Here is a 17,267-nt window from a genome sequence, read left to right on the forward strand (position 1 = left end):
CGTCTTTTCCCCTCTCCAAATTCATCCCCTCACTTCCACATTTTCTCCCCATTTTCACGGAGGATTGGATACACAGTGAGTATTCTTCAATGGTACAACGTGCAACGTGCTTACAATCTTTCAGGAGCTTTTGAAGCTACGCGTTGCTCCTGCAAACTCTTGTCCAAGAGTCCGTGCTTACTGGAAGCCACAGACGATTTCCCGTGTCAGACACGAACAGGCGCCTCATGTCTGCGACTCCCCATCGTATTGGACTCTCAGACTACGCAATACCGAACCGTCAGGGAAAGTTTACCAGAGGTCAAGGCGATTCAGGTTGTGAGTGGAGACTCTTCACGACAAGCAGAACTCACATTTTTGTCTGACAGTGTGCACGCGAACGCTGCTTTGTGAGTATCCTCTTGTCCTCAATTTTATTTGTCTGCTAACTTTATTGCAGCTTCAGAGAACCGTGAAGACTTGACGCAGTGTTCACGCGCACTCGTCCTCAATTCGATATGTCTGCTAAATTGATTGCAGCTTCAGAACCGTAAAGATTTGACGTGATATTGCTGGGACCGGTAGCTTGTACGTATCCACAATTTAATCCTATGAATAACACTGCATCATCCCTCTTGTTTAGGACATTATCGACCCTACTAACATCGCGTGTAACTCTCCAGAAATAACATCGAGGCATTACAATGGAGAATCTTCAGAATTCGGCCGTAGAATTTCCACCACATAACCTTTCCCCCATCCCCCATATCCGCTACTGTCCATTTCAAACACTTCTCTTGAGTTCCTGGCATGTGGACATCGGCTACATCCTCCCGGCATACGTCAACTGTGATGCTACTTGGGTGGTAAACGTAAAATAGCATTGGTTGATGCACAAATTTCGGGGTTCAACGAGAAGGTACGGTTATTTCATTTAGGTTCCTTCGCTTCAACTTCATTTTATAAGGTTTCTGTAGTCAGTATCGAGCTAAATATCGTTAAGCGCCGTGAATTTGTTTTAATATGAATAACGTATTCTGCTCTTTTTTGACTCAACAAAGCTCGATTCAGTCTGGAATAATGTATAATTGCTCTAGCTACTACTCAGGGTCCGTAGATAGCTCCAAAATCGACGGAAAAAGTGCTTTGAAATGACATACGGACATGTTCTCCTCGCCTCCTTTAACACACTCACCCTCGTTTCCGAGGGCAAAATCGACTGGTAGGGCTTTAGACCTCGGCATCACTTCACTGACAATTAGCACCATACATTTCTGGAAGAGAATATGAGGTCATACCGGATACACAAGTCACAAGGCAAACATGCACTCTTCAAGATTAACTATGCCAAATTCGGGTTAATCTGGCAAACGGTCAATGTATTTCGGCCATGTCAGTGTCTAGTTAGCGTGTGCCAGCTGGAATACACGTACCTGTAAAAAACATGAAGCCCCATTCACGTTTTACGGCAAGACAAAAGTCGCACCACATTCATCTCCTCCTCCCCCAAATCACGGATTAACACAATTCCAAACGTTTGCTGCATCTACCTGACATGTCAGCGCCGCATCAGTACATCCGGAGATAAGGAAGGTGAGATGTCGGCACTCTGGATGGCTGTAAAGTGTGGTTGAAAATGGTTTAACACCGAGTGTTCGGTTCATACGTATCTGCCCGTTGAACGGAAAACTGGGATTAATCTGCGCATAATCACTGTTGAATCGAGTATGATATTTAGTAGTGGGTATAAATAGAGTGTAAGCTCGTACTCTTGTTGAGATTTGGAGAAAATTTGAGACAGGCATTTGTTAAGCGCCCAAAGCGTCTTGAGAGCAATAACCACAAATTTTGCAGTCATAAAGTCATTATATTGTACCAAGTACATCAGAGAGTCAATGTAAGTGGTATACCTAAATGATACACACAGAGCAAAGGACATACCACAATGTCAATCAATTTTGTGGAAGAGATAACAAATGAAAACGGATGCGCATGCATCTTGTTCTCCTGGTTCAGTTCTCCGTTTCCAACGCACCAAACATCTTTTCCTTGCATCTCGGGATAGCATCACGTCATGCTGTCACTGCTAGAGCAGATGCCGTCAATGTTCATGGAAGATTGGCAGAAATTGTTTGAGTGCGAACATACTTTGAATCGAGGGGACAGGGATGACATACCATGGCGCTATCGCTCAAATTGCATCTAGTGCGTCATTAACCACTGATTTACATGTATAGATACGGGGAGTATATGAAATTACACAAGAGGTTGAGTGATTTTGACGAATATAAAATTTACAATGCACGCACTCATATATTTCTCAAATCCAATGTGTTCGTTTGCAGATGCCGTTTTAACGCCATAGCCACTAATATACCTGTAAATATCGTACACCGTCAGTTTACAGACGGATAATGACTCGAGAGACCACCAACAACTCACGAATGAATGACAACGCGAAATCACGACACAACCTCTCCTCCTCCCCCCATTCGCTCTAGCACTCGTTTCCAAACGTTTGCTTCGCTTGCACGTACCCTTCATTGCACCCATCACCCCTAGCTCCGATCACGGCATGTGTCAGTCGAGATGTAGTGGAACAACTAGGTTGGATGAAGATGCGAGTTGGTAATTGAATACATGGAGAATGAAATATACCCAACGGTGTTCTGTGCGGAAACGAGGTAAACGTCCGTATGGGGGTTGGTTTCTGGGTATACCATGATCTATTTCAGAGTAGTTGGGTCGCATCGAATGCACAGTGACGATGACATTGGAAAACGAAACGTACATAGGTGTCCTGTGATGATTTTCAATGAAAACATTGAATTTGGGTTAATCGGAAAAGATGGGTGTGGGTGTTGCACATAGTTAACATGCACCATAATCCTTAGCATGCACGATGAGTTTGGCAAAGATTTAGGATGGAAAAGTTGCGGGCAGGATAATGATACATGGATGCCGACATGCTCCCCATCCCCAAATTCGCCCGTTTCAACGATTCAAACGCTCGTTTCTCTCGGACCTGAACATCTTGACATCACGGAGTTTTATTCTCCGTACCTGTTCTGTAATGCTGCGATGGAAATTAGACTGGTGAGCATGGAAGATGTTGGAATTGAATGAAAATACCGTGAATGCCCAGAGTGTAATTGCGCAGAGTCTAGCCTGGTTATCGTAAACGGGTTATGTTAATATGGCAACAGCTAGATCCTCCATGAATAGGCGATTCATCAAGTCCAGAGATGTGCAAAGAGGAAAGTTTGCAATGTTGAACAGCATCTAGAGCGAGTAATTCAAGGTTTACCACAGAAAAGCATCCATTCTTTACAGATCAAAAATCCAGAGTTGAACGAGTCATTGAACAGAGGTAATTCCAGCAGGCATACATTCAGATGAGGACGATTCGAATCTCATATTTCGAAATCTAATGAGCAGACGACGGCGCAGGTGAATGAAAGTCGAACCAAACATGTTGCTCAACCTCTCGCTTAGGTGGCGGACACACATTTCCCCCTTTGGACGGATATTCAACAGACATACGAATGCGGATACGAAAAGGTATAAAAGGAGGGTGGAGTTGACCTGGATTCCTCAGTTCGGTTCTCCCTCTCCTCCTGTTTTCCTCCTGCCTCGCCTCGCCTTGTCTGCCTACCCCGCCAGCCTTGACCACCTCGCTACGGTTGACAAAGTGAGTGCATGGGAGAGGCCAGCTTGACGTGGCAAACGTCAAGCGTCAGCAGCTGGTAAGTCATTTGTGACGCGCTTGTTGAAAAAACCGACATTTTCCAGGCAGTTGCGCGGTGAAGGATGTGTCCCTTGCTGAGAATGTCAGTATTCGCGACGTTTTTGTTGACCGAATTAATGCTTACCTGGTTTGCACAGCAATGACCCCGCCCCATGCTCTGAGAGAGGTGTTCGCGCTCCACGCGCTTAGAGGTGTTGTGGGCCGGACGCGCTGAGGATGTGGGTACCCGCTACGTGTTTGTTGAGAGAATTGCTGCTCACCTGGTTTGCATAGCAATAACAGGGGTGTCATGAACCCATACACTGAAGAGGTGCCCAGTCGGCCGGACCCGATGCGCTGAGGATATCAGTACGTGTGACACGTTTGTTGATATAACTACTACTCACCTAGTTTGCATAGCAACGTTCGACAGCTCCTACACGCTTAGAGAGTCGTTGTAGATGCAGCGTCCCCCCATTCCTATCCCTTTTCATGTCCGAGCAATAACCGCCCCAAACCAAAGGAAAACCGCAAATGTAAGAAGTGCTTCGCATTGAAACTGGGAATCATTGCCTGGAATATGGTCGAGCAGTAGGCCGACAATGCCCTGGTTGATCAGCGCTACACGATAAGACTCTAATTATCATTAATTTCTGAAGTGAAACAGAGAGTGCATACCATGGACACCTATGGCAGAAATGGAACTCAGTACTGCTCTTTGAACCCGTTTTTGTGGGTGTTTTATCATATTGGAAAGTGTGTTTCCGAGTTCAGGACCTAAAAGCATGGGATGCATGCGTTCTATTGCCGATATGAGACGACAATCGGATTATACAAAGCCACAGTACGCACCATTCAGAGCCAAACATTTGAGTGTAGATCCCTTATCCATCGCAGAGAGAATAAGAGAAGCGTCAATCAACCACTGTCGATGCAGAGGGTTTGTACAATTAGAAATCACTTCCGGAATATGATTGGTGAATTCGGCAGGTATCAGAAATCCTGAGCGTATCCGCACATGGATGTGGATGCAAATAATCAATTCAAGAATATCGTCTTGGAACATATCCCAATTTGACAGGGTCCCTCCCGGTTGCAGAAAAGCTACGAGTGAGCTAGCGCTCCAATTTAAGGAAGAATGGGTGGTCTGGACAAGAGACAGCATAACTGTAAGGTATGCTCGAGTTACATCGGAAGAGGTTTCAGTCTTGTCTAGGGAGGATAGAAGCTCCGTGATGTTGCGGGTCAAGACTGGTAATGGGTCTGCAATATACAAAGCCTCCTGCAACCTTGACGACATGGGTAGTCCCGCAATGGCACAGACTGGATCATCAAGTTTGAAGGTTCGCGCCAGTGAAAACAGACCAACGAGGACATCTGTCCTCAATTCGTCTGATGGAGGGTTTAAAACGAGCATGAGATGATATAAAGATGAGAATGTGTCGAAGATGCCCTTTGTCCATGTCCTACGTAGCTTGGTGGTGGACAAAAGGACATGATCGAGGTGGGTGTAAGAGCTGGTAACTCTCCGCGCCTTACGTCGGCGTTGGCGGGGAGTGAATACCAAGTGTCCAATTGCATCTGCCAGGAGAATGAGAGGAATAAAGACGCCAGGAATCTAATAAGAGATATGTTGATGTCCTTCATAGAATTCAAAGACCATCGCTTACAATTGGCAGCAAGCCAGATATCGGGGTATTAAATGGGGAATTGGGATTGAGAAGCGGGCGAATGCTACATCCTAGGTAGAGGAGCATGGTGATGGCAATAAGCGTCGTCACAACTACCCCAATTCGCGGGTCGTCCTGAAACAATAAAATGACGAGGCCGCCGAAGAAGAGGTAAAAGGCAATGTGCAAGGTTATTGGCAGGGCATGTATAACAGCTCGTAGATGTCGCTGGTCGTCGCCGAAGAACCGTCGATGACGATTGCAGGCGTCGATTATAGGCAGTCCAGCTGATACAGGAATAAATTGGGATACCCACCCTTTCGCCAGGATTGTTCCAAAAGCACCCGTTAAGGCAAAGGTGAGGCTGACGAACCAGAGTCCATTCACCCATACCAAAGGTGATGAGGGTACAAAGGTTGTTGATAGTAGGGAATTCTGACGAGTTTCCGACGACAAGGTTTGAATGAGGTCTCTGATCAAATTATTCGTGATAGCCTGAGGGTCTTGTTGGAGATCTTTTCGTGTCTTGATAAGAAAGGCAGTCAAAATGGCAGAAAACAGGCCCGCCTATAAATTGACGTCAGAAACAAAATTGTGGAACAAGCAAAACATACAAATATCAAGATGGTATCCAAGTCACAGTTCCATATTCTCATCAACTCTTCGCCTTTTGATTTGGTCAAGTCGAGGTACATCGACCAGACCTTTGCATCATCTGCTAGGTAGTCCGCGAATGGGTTTCGGAGGTCTGCATTGGAGGTTGCCACGTATTCCCTAGCTGCCGTTTCAATGGATGCTCTCGATGGTGGCCGGTAGACTAATACGATTGTTGTTATTGGTCTTTTTCAGGCGCATCTGAGGTAAAAAAACATACCCTTTGTGTCAGACAACCGTGATTCTGCCCTCTCCACGTCGCGGGGAAATGGAAAACGATAAGCAAGCGCTGATAGAGTACTGGTCCCATTCCCTGATTGGATTCTCAGGCACCGTGCGACAATCTCCCAAAACGACGATTTCGCCTGCATGTGTTGTTCTTGAAGGTTTTCGCGTCTATGCCTGAGCAAGGTCGATAAATACGCCGTCCTCCTCGTTGCTTATAGTGAAAAAGTTAGACACTCGTGAGTCATACGCACCATTGAATTTACGGTCGTGTGGCAATGCGAAGGGATTGGCACCCTGGCGGATTGGTTTTCCCAAATGATTTGCTGCCTCAAATAGAAATGCACTGGTTTACATACATGAATTGACAGCGATAAGTATGTATCGGCAGTTGACTTACCCTTCCATTGCTTCGAATCCCAAATAGACGCTCATTTGCATCATTCAATCATCTGGGAAAGTTAGTTTGGAAGGACCGAGGTTCGGATACGTCTCTGACGGATTCCCTGTGAATAGAAACTCAATAGACATGTAATTGGGTGCTATTTGCATGTTTAGAGCTGCGCCAATACGCACCTACACTTCCGAGTAGCATTGTGGCGGCCAGTCGAAACGAGAACTTTTGAAAGTTGACGCCCCTTTTCAATTCTTGAGTCATCTTAAGTATGCCGAATGATGGCCGATAAAAATATTTCATTTACCGCGATGGCCGAGCATCTCACCAGGGTAATATCAGGATACAGTGGCTTGCGGAGTCCTGTTGTTCTTCCTGATGGCTTTTCTCAACTTCAGAATCTATTCCCTCGAATACCTCTCTCCTCCTTGATAGATTCCGACTGTGGCACCAATTAAATGCTCTAGGATCATCCGGTGCAGACACCTCTCTCGACTCAGCTCGCGCCTCGCTCTCCACCCGCAAACATTTACTCGCATTCCAAACCGCCATTGAACGTGCCCCCTTCCCTGTAATTGCTGCAATTCACGGTCATTGTATCGTTGGTTCACGAGCTTACGTATACCGCTCGAGTCTTCTCATCGGACGAGGCTGGGGCTAGTTTCTCGCGTCGTTCTGCCTCTAAAAGGGAATTTTCTGGTGAGATGAGGGTCGTTTAAGTGTGTTTAGATGGTGAAATCTATTTATATCACAAAAAAACAGCCTAGTTCATACATTCCAACACCTTCAATTTATCGTACAAGCAGAGGTTAGCCCCGCCCGAAGGCCAGTGCGGGGCGTAACAGGTCTATCTACTACGGAAAGTGCTTACCTCTCTCTCCGAACACCTACTAACCTGACACGTCACGCATAGGTGCTGCTCCTAGCACTGGCAGAGTGGGCTTTGCTGTTGCGTAAGTGATGCGCAAAGACAAACGTCGATACATTGTGGAAAGGCTGGTTGCGGCTGGATACAAGTTCACGGTCCCGCGTGGCCATACGGGTGTGCGGATTGGTGAAGAGTAGGCGTCGAAATGCACGTTGCAGCTCAGTCGGTGGCATACACAGAGTGGGCTTGCGCACCAACACATGTGCAGATCGGTGTAGCGTCGTCAGCCAAGGTTACAAGGGAATGACATGGTGGGGACAATATCAGATGGGTGGCCAAGGACACTTGAATCAGGTAAGAGTACATGCGCCGCGTGCGGGTCGGCGGACGTCAACTCATCCCTAGCAGTCCCCTTGTGCATGCACTCCTGCGCCTCTGTTTACTGCTACGTTGCCTTGTCGGACATCGATGTAGAGCAGAATGTTATTGGGGATATAGGGCAAAAGGACATGGGTTGGCAGGCGTTGATACTGTGCATCACAGCATCCCCGGCACCTCTGGTCCGTGCGACGTCCCTACTCGTTCTTGCGCAACTCGGCGGATGGCAATACCACGCATAAATGCAGATTGCGCAGCTCGGCGGACATCGATATAGAGTGTCGGGGCATTGGCGTGGCGGGTGTCAACACATCCCTGGCCCTGGGCATTGGCGAACCATGGGGTGGCGGGCGTAGATGTCTGTTGGTCGGCGGGTGTCAATATATAGCGTCAACGCGCCCCACCCCGGAAGTCGATGAAGGGTGTCGAGGCAGAGTCCATCCCTCCTCCATGCTGGTCGGCGGACGTCAATACATGGCGTCAACGCATCCCCACCACCGGAACTCGATACAGAGTGTCGACGCCTAGTCGACGCCTCCACTAACAAGGCCCCGACACCTCCCCACCACGAGTATCGGCTGAACGTGCTGGTCGGCGGACGTCGATACATGGCGTCAGCGCATCCCACCACCGGAAGTTGATACATCGTGTCGAGGTAGAGTCCATTCCCGGCATCACTCGAGGCTGAATGTGTTGGTCGGCGGACGTCGATACATGGCGTCAGCGCATTCCCGGAAGTCGATGCAGCGTGTCGAGGCAGAGTCCATCCCCGACACCACCCCACCTCGAGTCTGGGCTGAATGTGCTGGTCGGCGGACGTCGATACATCGTGTCCACGCGTCCCCACCACCGGAAGTCTACGTCACGTCAAACGGCACCTCCCCACCTCAAGTGTCGGCTGAATGTGTTGGTCGGCGGGCGTCAATACATAGCGTTAACGCGTCCCCAGGACCGGAAGTTGATACGTCGCGTCAAGGCAGAGTCAACGCCTCCACTAACGCATGAACGCTGCCTCGAGACCACCCCACCTCGAGTGTCGGGTAGATGAGCTGGTCGGCGGGCATCGATATATAGTGTCAACGCAAACGCGACACATCTCCCGTCGTGAACTCATACCGCCGGGCGTCGATATATCGTGTTCGCGCATCCGTGGGTAAACTCCTCAGGGTCGCAGACGCGCACGGACCTATGTTCCGTCATCTGGAGACTAGAACTGTGTCAATAGTTGTTTTTGGAAAGATATTAACTTGTACATACCTCGGGAACATACTTTCATGCCTTCAGGAGGATGGCTCTAGGATGTATTGGTGAACAACTGCAAGATAAAAAGGTCAGAATAAGCTAATACAATGCACAGAGAGTACATACCAAAAATACAACGTCTGCACCCTCAGAAGCGCCCATGTGGCAGTCATATTGTAGCAAAACTATTGAAAAAGGTCAGAAAAAGTGGAGGAACATCATGGAAAGACTTACAGAGTAGAGGGGACAGCAGAATGGAAAAGTCGAAAGCAAGGCAGCCGTGAACTCCTGGAATCAACTTTTAGTTTTTTGTTTGGCAGCACCACCATGAGCAAACATACCGACAAGGAGCTCAACTTGGCTTCAGACGCAACCACGACCATGAAAAGGCCAGGATACGGCCAGAAAGACGCCCAGCATTATGGGCGCACATTGGTGGGTTCTCTCATTTGTACAAGCCTTTATATACTCATTTTCTGCCAAGATATTACATGAATTGTTAGGTTTTGTTGACGCGTCGAGCATACGCGCTGCGTTCAACAATCTTTGTTGATTCAAGGTACATTCTCTGCGCGTTTGAAGGTATGTTTTATTTCTCTCCGGTTGAACAGTACGCTATGTTGACGTTATCGGGTATGTTTGACTCCATTTTTTTCATTAGCTCCGGCACTTGATTGACTGACGACTTCCTCACAAAAGATTTTAATGTAAGTTCTCTTTGCACAATTTTATTGGATTCATATTCCACTTCTCCATTTATCGACAGTAACGACGCGAATACGAACACTGCAACAGGACGCACGCTGCAAAAAATTGAAACCGGAGGGCGGCGTCAATGGTCAGGGTAGCATTTGTTTGAATAATCGTACGTTGCCGATTCCCCGAGTCTCTGTGCTATCCTGACAAACCTGAATTTGCTGGCAATCAGAATCTTACCCTGACTCTTCTGTTTCACCCACCACCACGTCTTTTCCCCTCTCCAAATTCATCCCCTCACTTCCACATTTTCTCCCCATTTTCACGGAGGATTGGATACACAGTGAGTATTCTTCAATGGTACAACGTGCAACGTGCTTACAATCTTTCAGGAGCTTTTGAAGCTACGCGTTGCTCCTGCAAACTCTTGTCCAAGAGTCCGTGCTTACTGGAAGCCACAGACGATTTCCCGTGTCAGACACGAACAGGCGCCTCATGTCTGCGACTCCCCATCGTATTGGACTCTCAGACTACGCAATACCGAACCGTCAGGGAAAGTTTACCAGAGGTCAAGGCGATTCAGGTTGTGAGTGGAGACTCTTCACGACAAGCAGAACTCACATTTTTGTCTGACAGTGTGCACGCGAACGCTGCTTTGTGAGTATCCTCTTGTCCTCAATTTTATTTGTCTGCTAACTTTATTGCAGCTTCAGAGAACCGTGAAGACTTGACGCAGTGTTCACGCGCACTCGTCCTCAATTCGATATGTCTGCTAAATTGATTGCAGCTTCAGAACCGTAAAGATTTGACGTGATATTGCTGGGACCGGTAGCTTGTACGTATCCACAATTTAATCCTATGAATAACACTGCATCATCCCTCTTGTTTAGGACATTATCGACCCTACTAACATCGCGTGTAACTCTCCAGAAATAACATCGAGGCATTACAATGGAGAATCTTCAGAATTCGGCCGTAGAATTTCCACCACATAACCTTTCCCCCATCCCCCATATCCGCTACTGTCCATTTCAAACACTTCTCTTGAGTTCCTGGCATGTGGACATCGGCTACATCCTCCCGGCATACGTCAACTGTGATGCTACTTGGGTGGTAAACGTAAAATAGCATTGGTTGATGCACAAATTTCGGGGTTCAACGAGAAGGTATGGTTATTTCATTTAGGTTCCTTCGCTTCAACTTCATTTTATAAGGTTTCTGTAGTCAGTATCGAGCTAAATATCGTTAAGCGCCGTGAATTTGTTTTAATATGAATAACGTATTCTGCTCTTTTTTGACTCAACAAAGCTCGATTCAGTCTGGAATAATGTATAATTGCTCTAGCTACTACTCAGGGTCCGTAGATAGCTCCAAAATCGACGGAAAAAGTGCTTTGAAATGACATACGGACATGTTCTCCTCGCCTCCTTTAACACACTCACCCTCGTTTCCGAGGGCAAAATCGACTGGTAGGGCTTTAGACCTCGGCATCACTTCACTGACAATTAGCACCATACATTTCTGGAAGAGAATATGAGGTCATACCGGATACACAAGTCACAAGGCAAACATGCACTCTTCAAGATTAACTATGCCAAATTCGGGTTAATCTGGCAAACGGTCAATGTATTTCGGCCATGTCAGTGTCTAGTTAGCGTGTGCCAGCTGGAATACACGTACCTGTAAAAAACATGAAGCCCCATTCACGTTTTACGGCAAGACAAAAGTCGCACCACATTCATCTCCTCCTCCCCCAAATCACGGATTAACACAATTCCAAACGTTTGCTGCATCTACCTGACATGTCAGCGCCGCATCAGTACATCCGGAGATAAGGAAGGTGAGATGTCGGCACTCTGGATGGCTGTAAAGTGTGGTTGAAAATGGTTTAACACCGAGTGTTCGGTTCATACGTATCTGCCCGTTGAACGGAAAACTGGGATTAATCTGCGCATAATCACTGTTGAATCGAGTATGATATTTAGTAGTGGGTATAAATAGAGTGTAAGCTCGTACTCTTGTTGAGATTTGGAGAAAATTTGAGACAGGCATTTGTTAAGCGCCCAAAGCGTCATGAGAGCAATAACCACAAATTTTGCAGTCATAAAGTCATTATATTGTACCAAGTACATCAGAGAGTCAATGTAAGTGGTATACCTAAATGATACACACAGAGCAAAGGACATACCACAATGTCAATCAATTTTGTGGAAGAGATAACAAATGAAAACGGATGCGCATGCATCTTGTTCTCCTGGTTCAGTTCTCCGTTTCCAACGCACCAAACATCTTTTCCTTGCATCTCGGGATAGCATCACGTCATGCTGTCACTGCTAGAGCAGATGCCGTCAATGTTCATGGAAGATTGGCAGAAATTGTTTGAGTGCGAACATACTTTGAATCGAGGGGACAGGGATGACATACCATGGCGCTATCGCTCAAATTGCATCTAGTGCGTCATTAACCACTGATTTACATGTATAGATACGGGGAGTATATGAAATTACACAAGAGGTTGAGTGATTTTGACGAATATAAAATTTACAATGCACGCACTCATATATTTCTCAAATCCAATGTGTTCGTTTGCAGATGCCGTTTTAACGCCATAGCCACTAATATACCTGTAAATATCGTACACCGTCAGTTTACAGACGGATAATGACTCGAGAGACCACCAACAACTCACGAATGAATGACAACGCGAAATCACGACACAACCTCTCCTCCTCCCCCCATTCGCTCTAGCACTCGTTTCCAAACGTTTGCTTCGCTTGCACGTACCCTTCATTGCACCCATCACCCCTAGCTCCGATCACGGCATGTGTCAGTCGAGATGTAGTGGAACAACTAGGTTGGATGAAGATGCGAGTTGGTAATTGAATACATGGAGAATGAAATATACCCAACGGTGTTCTGTGCGGAAACGAGGTAAACGTCCGTATGGGGGTTGGTTTCTGGGTATACCATGATCTATTTCAGAGTAGTTGGGTCGCATCGAATGCACAGTGACGATGACATTGGAAAACGAAACGTACATAGGTGTCCTGTGATGATTTTCAATGAAAACATTGAATTTGGGTTAATCGGAAAAGATGGGTGTGGGTGTTGCACATAGTTAACATGCACCATAATCCTTAGCATGCACGATGAGTTTGGCAAAGATTTAGGATGGAAAAGTTGCGGGCAGGATAATGATACATGGATGCCGACATGCTCCCCATCCCCAAATTCGCCCGTTTCAACGATTCAAACGCTCGTTTCTCTCGGACCTGAACATCTTGACATCACGGAGTTTTATTCTCCGTACCTGTTCTGTAATGCTGCGATGGAAATTAGACTGGTGAGCATGGAAGATGTTGGAATTGAATGAAAATACCGTGAATGCCCAGAGTGTAATTGCGCAGAGTCTAGCCTGGTTATCGTAAACGGGTTATGTTAATATGGCAACAGCTAGATCCTCCATGAATAGGCGATTCATCAAGTCCAGAGATGTGCAAAGAGGAAAGTTTGCAATGTTGAACAGCATCTAGAGCGAGTAATTCAAGGTTTACCACAGAAAAGCATCCATTCTTTACAGATCAAAAATCCAGAGTTGAACGAGTCATTGAACAGAGGTAATTCCAGCAGGCATACATTCAGATGAGGACGATTCGAATCTCATATTTCGAAATCTAATGAGCAGACGACGGCGCAGGTGAATGAAAGTCGAACCAAACATGTTGCTCAACCTCTCGCTTAGGTGGCGGACACACATTTCCCCCTTTGGACGGATATTCAACAGACATACGAATGCGGATACGAAAAGGTATAAAAGGAGGGTGGAGTTGACCTGGATTCCTCAGTTCGGTTCTCCCTCTCCTCCTGTTTTCCTCCTGCCTCGCCTCGCCTTGTCTGCCTACCCCGCCAGCCTTGACCACCTCGCTACGGTTGACAAAGTGAGTGCATGGGAGAGGCCAGCTTGACGTGGCAAACGTCAAGCGTCAGCAGCTGGTAAGTCATTTGTGACGCGCTTGTTGAAAAAACCGACATTTTCCAGGCAGTTGCGCGGTGAAGGATGTGTCCCTTGCTGAGAATGTCAGTATTCGCGACGTTTTTGTTGACCGAATTAATGCTTACCTGGTTTGCACAGCAATGACCCCGCCCCATGCTCTGAGAGAGGTGTTCGCGCTCCACGCGCTTAGAGGTGTTGTGGGCCGGACGCGCTGAGGATGTGGGTACCCGCTACGTGTTTGTTGAGAGAATTGCTGCTCACCTGGTTTGCATAGCAATAACAGGGGTGTCATGAACCCATACACTGAAGAGGTGCCCAGTCGGCCGGACCCGATGCGCTGAGGATATCAGTACGTGTGACACGTTTGTTGATATAACTACTACTCACCTAGTTTGCATAGCAACGTTCGACAGCTCCTACACGCTTAGAGAGTCGTTGTAGATGCAGCGTCCCCCCATTCCTATCCCTTTTCATGTCCGAGCAATAACCGCCCCAAACCAAAGGAAAACCGCAAATGTAAGAAGTGCTTCGCATTGAAACTGGGAATCATTGCCTGGAATATGGTCGAGCAGTAGGCCGACAATGCCCTGGTTGATCAGCGCTACACGATAAGACTCTAATTATCATTAATTTCTGAAGTGAAACAGAGAGTGCATACCATGGACACCTATGGCAGAAATGGAACTCAGTACTGCTCTTTGAACCCGTTTTTGTGGGTGTTTTATCATATTGGAAAGTGTGTTTCCGAGTTCAGGACCTAAAAGCATGGGATGCATGCGTTCTATTGCCGATATGAGACGACAATCGGATTATACAAAGCCACAGTACGCACCATTCAGAGCCAAACATTTGAGTGTAGATCCCTTATCCATCGCAGAGAGAATAAGAGAAGCGTCAATCAACCACTGTCGATGCAGAGGGTTTGTACAATTAGAAATCACTTCCGGAATATGATTGGTGAATTCGGCAGGTATCAGAAATCCTGAGCGTATCCGCACATGGATGTGGATGCAAATAATCAATTCAAGAATATCGTCTTGGAACATATCCCAATTTGACAGGGTCCCTCCCGGTTGCAGAAAAGCTACGAGTGAGCTAGCGCTCCAATTTAAGGAAGAATGGGTGGTCTGGACAAGAGACAGCATAACTGTAAGGTATGCTCGAGTTACATCGGAAGAGGTTTCAGTCTTGTCTAGGGAGGATAGAAGCTCCGTGATGTTGCGGGTCAAGACTCGTAATGGGTCTGCAATATACAAAGCCTCCTGCAACCTTGACGACATGGGTAGTCCCGCAATGGCACAGACTGGATCATCAAGTTTGAAGGTTCGCGCCAGTGAAAACAGACCAACGAGGACATCTGTCCTCAATTCGTCTGATGGAGGGTTTGAAACGAGCATGAGATGATATAAAGATGAGAATGTGTCGAAGATGCCCTTTGTCCATGTCCTACGTAGCTTGGTGGTGGACAAAAGGACATGATCGAGGTGGGTGTAAGAGCTGGTAACTCTCCGCGCCTTACGTCGGCGTTGGCGGGGAGTGAATACCAAGTGTCCAATTGCATCTGCCAGGAGAATGAGAGGAATAAAGACGCCAGGAATCTAATAAGAGATATGTTGATGTCCTTCATAGAATTCAAAGACCATCGCTTACAATTGGCAGCAAGCCAGATATCGGGGTATTAAATGGGGAATTGGGATTGAGAAGCGGGCGAATGCTACATCCTAGGTAGAGGAGCATGGTGATGGCAATAAGCGTCGTCACAACTACCCCAATTCGCGGGTCGTCCTGAAACAATAAAATGACGAGGCCGCCGAAGAAGAGGTAAAAGGCAATGTGCAAGGTTATTGGCAGGGCATGTATAACAGCTCGTAGATGTCGCTGGTCGTCGCCGAAGAACCGTCGATGACGATTGCAGGCGTCGATTATAGGCAGTCCAGCTGATACAGGAATAAATTGGGATACCCACCCTTTCGCCAGGATTGTTCCAAAAGCACCCGTTAAGGCAAAGGTGAGGCTGACGAACCAGAGTCCATTCACCCATACCAAAGGTGATGAGGGTACAAAGGTTGTTGATAGTAGGGAATTCTGACGAGTTTCCGACGACAAGGTTTGAATGAGGTCTCTGATCAAATTATTCGTGATAGCCTGAGGGTCTTGTTGGAGATCTTTTCGTGTCTTGATAAGAAAGGCAGTCAAAATGGCAGAAAACAGGCCCGCCTATAAATTGACGTCAGAAACAAAATTGTGGAACAAGCAAAACATACAAATATCAAGATGGTATCCAAGTCACAGTTCCATATTCTCATCAACTCTTCGCCTTTTGATTTGGTCAAGTCGAGGTACATCGACCAGACCTTTGCATCATCTGCTAGGTAGTCCGCGAATGGGTTTCGGAGGTCTGCATTGGAGGTTGCCACGTATTCCCTAGCTGCCGTTTCAATGGATGCTCTCGATGGTGGCCGGTAGACTAATACGATTGTTGTTATTGGTCTTTTTCAGGCGCATCTGAGGTAAAAAAACATACCCTTTGTGTCAGACAACCGTGATTCTGCCCTCTCCACGTCGCGGGGAAATGGAAAACGATAAGCAAGCGCTGATAGAGTACTGGTCCCATTCCCTGATTGGATTCTCAGGCACCGTGCGACAATCTCCCAAAACGACGATTTCGCCTGCATGTGTTGTTCTTGAAGGTTTTCGCGTCTATGCCTGAGCAAGGTCGATAAATACGCCGTCCTCCTCGTTGCTTATAGTGAAAAAGTTAGACACTCGTGAGTCATACGCACCATTGAATTTACGGTCGTGTGGCAATGCGAAGGGATTGGCACCCTGGCGGATTGGTTTTCCCAAATGATTTGCTGCCTCAAATAGAAATGCACTGGTTTACATACATGAATTGACAGCGATAAGTATGTATCGGCAGTTGACTTACCCTTCCATTGCTTCGAATCCCAAATAGACGCTCATTTGCATCATTCAATCATCTGGGAAAGTTAGTTTGGAAGGACCGAGGTTCGGATACGTCTCTCATCAGCAATACCGGGGCCAAGTAGGTAATGATCCGTAGTGATACGTAATTCTGTAGTGCCCATAGTAACGGTCCCATTTGGGTAACACACACTGATGTACCTGTAGCTTGGTACCAACGTGACATGGTACTCTGTAGTGATCTGTATTGTAACGCGAGTGCTGTGTAGCGGCGTGTAGCATGCTTACCATGGTCCATACCCCTCTGTATACAACTGACATACAAATTGTAGCATACTACCACAGATTTGTAGCATGCTACCACAGATTTGTAGCATGCTACCACAGATTTGTAGCACATCATAACACACTGCAAATAGGTACAAAGGCATATATAGTATCCACTTTCATTTGTATAGTGTTGTGTGGCTATTCCTGCAAGTGCCAATATCACACTGAAAACCGAACCATTTTTG

At 46.8% G+C, this 17,267-nt stretch overlaps 3 protein-coding genes across 3 annotated transcripts; all 3 read right to left on the reverse strand.

The window, feature by feature from the left end:
• Positions 1-4,535: 4,535 nt before the first annotated feature.
• JR316_0011318 (uncharacterized protein) lies at positions 4,536-6,401 on the reverse strand (the record flags this gene model as incomplete). The annotated part of the gene is made up of 4 exons (XM_047896975.1): positions 4,536-5,324; positions 5,377-5,943; positions 5,991-6,193; positions 6,251-6,401. The coding sequence occupies 4 exons, from the start codon at positions 6,399-6,401 to the stop codon at positions 4,536-4,538; spliced, it is 1,710 nt and encodes a 569-aa protein (XP_047743384.1).
• An 8,235-nt stretch (positions 6,402-14,636) lies between these two features.
• JR316_0011319 (uncharacterized protein) lies at positions 14,637-16,502 on the reverse strand (the record flags this gene model as incomplete). Its single annotated transcript, XM_047896976.1, has 4 exons — positions 14,637-15,425; positions 15,478-16,044; positions 16,092-16,294; positions 16,352-16,502. The coding sequence occupies 4 exons, from the start codon at positions 16,500-16,502 to the stop codon at positions 14,637-14,639; spliced, it is 1,710 nt and encodes a 569-aa protein (XP_047743385.1).
• Positions 16,503-16,527: 25 nt separating this feature from the next.
• Positions 16,528-16,764, reverse strand: JR316_0011320 (uncharacterized protein; the record flags this gene model as incomplete). Its single annotated transcript, XM_047896977.1, has 2 exons — positions 16,528-16,702; positions 16,757-16,764. The coding sequence occupies 2 exons, from the start codon at positions 16,762-16,764 to the stop codon at positions 16,528-16,530; spliced, it is 183 nt and encodes a 60-aa protein (XP_047743386.1).
• Between the last annotated feature and the right edge of the window lie 503 nt (positions 16,765-17,267).

This window comes from Psilocybe cubensis, chromosome 11 (genome assembly GCF_017499595.1).
Source record: "Psilocybe cubensis strain MGC-MH-2018 chromosome 11, whole genome shotgun sequence".
Classification (NCBI taxonomy): Eukaryota; Fungi; Basidiomycota; class Agaricomycetes; order Agaricales; family Agrocybaceae; genus Psilocybe; species Psilocybe cubensis.